Genomic DNA, 5795 nt, shown 5'->3' on the forward strand with positions numbered 1-5795 from the left:
TTTTGAGAGGCTTTTGCTATAGGGCGTGTGCGCTTGCCAGAAAGACAGAGAGAGACAGAGAGATAGAAAGCAAGAAATCACCCCCAGGGAAGATGGCCACGTTGCATTCCCTTCTCCTCCATTCTCCTCTCGGGATTTTGGGCACGCATGCACACGCACCCGGCGTGAGTTTAAGCCACCAGGTCCAGGACTCAAACCTCTGTCGACTACATGGGCATCCAGTGACATAGCCATTACGCTAACTGCTGGTCCCCATGAGCTCTATCTTGAGAAGAACAAAGTAAAATAAAGAACAGTAATACTGTGCACATTCCTCATGTTACACAGTAGTTATGAGTGCACACTCTGGCGCCAGATCACAGCTCCACTGATGAGCTGTGTGAGCTAGGGTAAACTCCTTGCATTGGAGTTTTCTTACCTATATAATGTTTGAAATGTTAGTGTCTACTTCATCAGGTCTTTTTGAGGAATAAGTAGTATATGTAAAATATTTAAAGCAGTGCCAGGCAAATGGTAAGCATTTTTTAGTATCAGCTTTTATTATAATGAGACTTCTTAGACACTGATATTCAGAATAAATTAATCTTTTAAAATTACTTTATTTTTAGCTTTGCTTTAGGGCACATGTGTGCACTAGAGAGAGACTAACAAGAGAGAAGGAAAGTGAGAAATCATCCCCCAAGGGGGATGGCCACACCACAGTCCCTCCTCTCCCATTCGCCTCTTGGGATTGGGATTTTGCATATGTGCTTGGTGTGTTTTTCAAGCCGCTGAGGTCTGGGACTTGAACCATGCAATCAACCACGTGGAATCCAGCTACCTTAAACACCATGCCGCTGGCTGGCCCGTTGTCATTAATAGCTGATGATATCCCAGAGTGTAGATATAGCATAATTTTCTCACATGCCAGTCTTGATGTCCTCACACTGTGCATGGTATGCTCTTCTGTGGTATAAGAGTGATGTGGAATGGTGAGGGGAGAGGGGCTCATCTTTCTGAGAAGCTGTTGTTGGGGGATTTTGAAATTCTGCTAAAGGCTATGTTTATCAGTATCTTCTTAATGCTGTTTAAGAGATTATTGGTTCTTTTGAGTAGTGCCTTAGAGTTTGAGATATCAAAGTGCAGTTGCACGATTATTTACAATTTCATTTTGCTGCCGTGTAAATTCTTATAACATCAGCGTTTAGGAGATATTATTCATGTCAGCTCTACCAAGCCCTGAGTGGCTTCTCATATATTGCTTTTCAGCATATTTGGTAATTTCCTCAGGCAGTGCTTGATATTTCCTTTGGAGTTTGCCTTTTGATGCCTCTCCTGTGATGAGCTGCTACCAAATAGTTCCCATCACACCCCGACTTTTCATTGCAACCAGTAAATACTGAGCACGCCACCTGAAAACTGCTGTGCAAGACAATCTCACTTTTTTCTTTCTGTTTAAACATGCAATAAATAGGCCTTCTGATAAATACAATTCTGGAATCAAATAGTTGTAGGTAATATCCTGGAATGAAAAAGAAAAAAAAGGAAAAAAAAAATCCTCAAATGTAGCAAATGCTATTAGCATGCTGCTGTGTCCTCTGGGCACCTGCCTTCCCTGGCACTGCCAGCCCCGTGGCCTCTACCGCAAACACTGACTTTACCAGAGGGCTTTCTCTGGCAGTGGAGCCTGTTGGCTATGAATGAGAAGGCCATAAGTGCTAGAGAGTAAATACCCTTTGGGTGCATCCATCAGATAATAAGGAATGGGAGTGGAAGTCTAAATTCCCTATCTCCTTCACCTTTCAGATGGGATAACTCTGTGGGATTTTTATTTCGTCTCTCAGGGTTTTCCAGTGAGGTCAAGCTCTAGTCATTTGTGGTGGTGACTTGTTTGATAATGTGCCTTTTACAGATTTTATTCTCTTCCCCATTCCCCTGCCCGAGCCTCTGGGATAACTTCCCAAACTAGCTGCTTTGATTCAAATTCTTGACTGGGTATTCACTGGGTTGTTGGGAAAGTCATGACACATTTTTGCATAGATTAACAGAAAAATTAGTCATGACTTTTCCAGTGACCTAGTATTTTTTTTTTTGAGAGATTTTCACTGTAGGGCACGTGCGCTCGCCAGACAGACAGAGAGAGACATAGAGACAGAAAGCGATAAATCACCCCCCAGGGGGGATGTTCACGCTGCAATCCCTTCTCCTCCATTCTCCTCTTGGGATCTTGGGCACGCACGCACACGCGCCTGGCGTGAGTTTTAAGCCACCGGGTCCGGGACACGAACCGCGGTTGACTACGTGGGAGTCCAACGACATAGCCATTACGCTAACTGCTGGTTCCCCTAGTGACCTAGTATTTTTAGAGGAACCCAAACTATAGAAACTAAATCTTTTTTGCTTTTCTTTCTTTTTTATTTTTTAGAGAGATATTTTTAATATAGCGTGTGTGTGCTTGCTGGAGAGATGGTGAAAGGCAGAGAGACAGAAAGCAAGAAACCCCCTCCTAAGAGGGTGACCCTTCCAATCCCTTTCCCTCAATTCTCCTCCTGGGATTTTGGGCATGCATGCACATGTGCCCGGTGTGAGTTTTAAGCCATCAGGTCCGGGACTTGAACCATGATTGATTATGTGGGAGTCCAGCAACATAACCATTATGCCATCTGCTGGTCCTAAAATGGCATCTTTTTTTTAAATATTTATTTAATTTTATTTATCATTTTTCAATTTTACCAGAGAGAGACACAGAGAGAGAGAGTGAGAGAGAAAGTGAGAAAGCAAGCCACCAGATCCAGGACTTGAACTGTGGTTGGCCATGTGCCAGTCTAGTGCCTTAACCTCCACACCACCTGTCAGCCCCCTGAGACTGAATTTTTTAAGAACTATAAAAGTATTACTTATTTACTGTATATATGAGAGAAAATACATTGAAGCAAAAAGAATATACATTTTATCACTTGAAAAAAATATGTTATAGACATTTTGCTGTATTTTCATTTATGTTTATATATCTACAAGTAAACAGATTATACTGTACATATTTCATCAGTGAGTTTTAGTTGCAAGTTGTCAGAAAGTTTCCTTTTTACTTTTTCCTCAAGTGAAAATTCTTTAGATTTGTTTTATATGATAATTATTATTTTTTTTATGAGAAATTTATGCTATAGAATGCATGCGTTCACTGGAAAGACAGAGACAAGAGAGAAAGAAAGTGACAAATCACTCCCTGGGGGGATGGCCATGACATGGTCCCTTCTCCTCCATATTCTCCTATCAGGATTTTGAGCATGTATGCAACATGCCAGGGGTGAGTTTTAAACCACTGGGTCTGGCACTCAAACTGCAGTCCAATACATGGGAGTCCAGTGACTTAACCAATATGCCACCTGCTGGTCCCTTTATATGATAATTCTAAAAAATGTGCAACAAATCCTGTTTTCCTGAAATAACCACTGTCAACTATTTTGAGTATATATTTTTAACTATTACATTTTAAATGAAATGTAGATATTATTTTAAAATATCCAAAATATCAGAGGAAGAATATTTTATATACTAGTCTATAATTTACTTTTATTTAAAATTTTTAACTCCAGAGGGCAAATGCAATGTCAGAGAGGAGAAAGTGCCCCCTGTGTCCCCGGCAGGGCCTGGTTACGCAGCAATTCTTGTCTTCCATTTCTCTGTTCTATCAGAATTTTAGGTATGTCTGCACACATGCCCAGCACGTTTTTCAAACCACAGGGGCTGGAATTTGAACCATGGTTGGCCATGCTTCCTCCCCACAACACTTAATTGCTGGGCTCCAGGGCTGGCCCTGTAACTTGTGTTTTTATCATCAGTGTTTTAAACATTAACAAAAGACACAAAGCATATTAGTTTATTGCAGAAAAATGAGAAAGTACAGTAAACAAAAAAGAACATAGAATTGAAAGTCACAGCTATTCCATTTATCCAGAGATAAATATCGTTAACATTTTGGTGAATCTTTTTTTAAAGTTTTAAAGACATTTATCTAAATACTCATATAAATATTGTATTTAGGAATGAAATCTAACTATATAAACTGTTTTCTGTCACTTAGTAATATGCTATGAGCATTTGTCTGATAGTAAATATTAAAAAACAGTCAATGCCTATATGAAGGCCTTTTAACTAAATTTTCTTTGTTGAGGATTCAGATCGTTTCTTGATTTTAAAAAACATTTATAATAGATATTATCATAAAAATTCTATAGTTAAACTTTTGATTACATCCATTGCTATTTCCTCTGAATAATTATTTAGAAGTAGAATTACTGGGTTAAAGGTTTATGCAATTTTGTTTTTAGGAAGATTTTTGTTAAAAGGCTTGTGCACTTGCTGGAGAGACAGACAGAGACAGACAGATAGAAAGTGAGAAATCCTCCCCTGGGGGGGATGACCATGCTGCAATCCCTTTTCCTCACTCTTCTTTTGGGATTTTGGGCATGCACGCACACACGCCTGGCATGAGTTTCAAGCCACTGGGTCTGGGACTTGAGCCGTGGTTGGCCATGTCCAGCGACATAACCATTATATCATCTGCTGGTCCCAGGTTTATGCATTTTAATGAGTTTGATAAATGTTGCCAAATTGCCTGCCAGAAGAGTTTTGCCAATTTATATATCTTCTAACAGAAAGGAAAATAACATTTACTCTAGTTTTCAACAACATTGCTTATTATAATTTTTAACTAAGTTGTCTTATAGTGGAACAAAATTATATTTCCAAGTATCCTTTACCATTGAGTTTTCACTTTTTGAAAAGTTTTGGGAAGTTTTTTTGGAAAGGTTTTTGAAAGCTATATGAAACTTATTTCATTTTTCTTTCCAGTTGAATTGTCAGAATTTTCACCATTGGAGACATCTATAACTTTTCTTATATTATCAAGCATGAAACATGTGAGGTCCTTTATATATAAATTTTAATTTCTGTTAATAAGAATTTCAGTGTCAAATAAAATAAAAAATTAATAAAAAATATGCAAATATTTTGAACCAGTGTGTGTGTGGGGGAGAATTTCAACGTCTGCTTAACTTACTCTGTTTCCAGGTGACAATAATTTATACCAAAGACTTGCCCTTACATTTTACTTGTTGCTGTGAAATCTTATCCTCCAACTGTTTTACAATTACAGGTGTGACTTCTTTGTCTTACCTCTAATTTTAAATATTTCTTTTCTCTTCTAAAGGTCTTTCAGATGTGAACTCTTGGCACTTCCGTTTCCGCTGGTCGGGGGATGCGCCCTCAGAACTCCTGAGGAAGTTCAGAAACTATGAAATATGAAGTGTCCCTTCTTCAGAAGAGGGAGAGCAAGACTGTCCCCTGCATTGCCAACATGCAGTCTTTGTACACATCTTTAGAATGTCGTGTTTTTGTGTCATGTTTGTGAATTGCTGAGTACCAATTGATTCCTTCATCCTTAAACCCATACTTAAGACTCTTTCAGTATTTAGAAAACTTAAGGCTCTTACATCCAGAGTAGACTGTGTATGTTTTCCTGTTAATGCTATTTATAGAAATTCATTAAAAATTGATGTCTATATTTAAATATTCATTGACAAACCTTAATCTCTTTTAGTGCTTAATGTACCAAGGTGTTTTCTGACTCTTAACTTAAAATGAAATGTGATGGGACCAGCAGGTGGTGTGTGTAGTCAAGGCCAACTGCTGCTTGGACCTAGCGAATTGCTTTCTCAGTTTCCCTTTCTCTCTCTGTCTCTGTCTCTTTCTGGTAAGAAATAATAATAAATAGAATACAATGAATAATTCTTTAAAAAAATGTGAAATTCTTG

The 5795-nt window shown here is 38.5% G+C and overlaps 1 protein-coding gene across 2 annotated transcripts in view; it reads left to right on the forward strand.

Annotated features, from left to right (window-relative positions):
* The window catches only part of DNAJC12 (DnaJ heat shock protein family (Hsp40) member C12), a 47931-nt gene extending 42380 nt beyond the window's left edge, over positions 1-5551 (forward strand). For both annotated transcript variants that reach the window (XM_006148955.3, XM_027772052.1), the window contains exon 5: positions 5192-5551. In XM_006148955.3, coding sequence (XP_006149017.1) covers positions 5192-5286 — 95 coding nt within the window. In that variant the 3' untranslated portion in view covers positions 5287-5551. The remainder of the gene's footprint in view (positions 1-5191) is intronic.
* The last annotated feature ends 244 nt before the right edge of the window (positions 5552-5795 follow it).

Source organism: Tupaia chinensis, unplaced genomic scaffold, assembly GCF_000334495.1.
Source record: "Tupaia chinensis unplaced genomic scaffold, TupChi_1.0 Scaffold000250_1, whole genome shotgun sequence".
Classification (NCBI taxonomy): domain Eukaryota; kingdom Metazoa; phylum Chordata; class Mammalia; order Scandentia; family Tupaiidae; genus Tupaia; species Tupaia belangeri.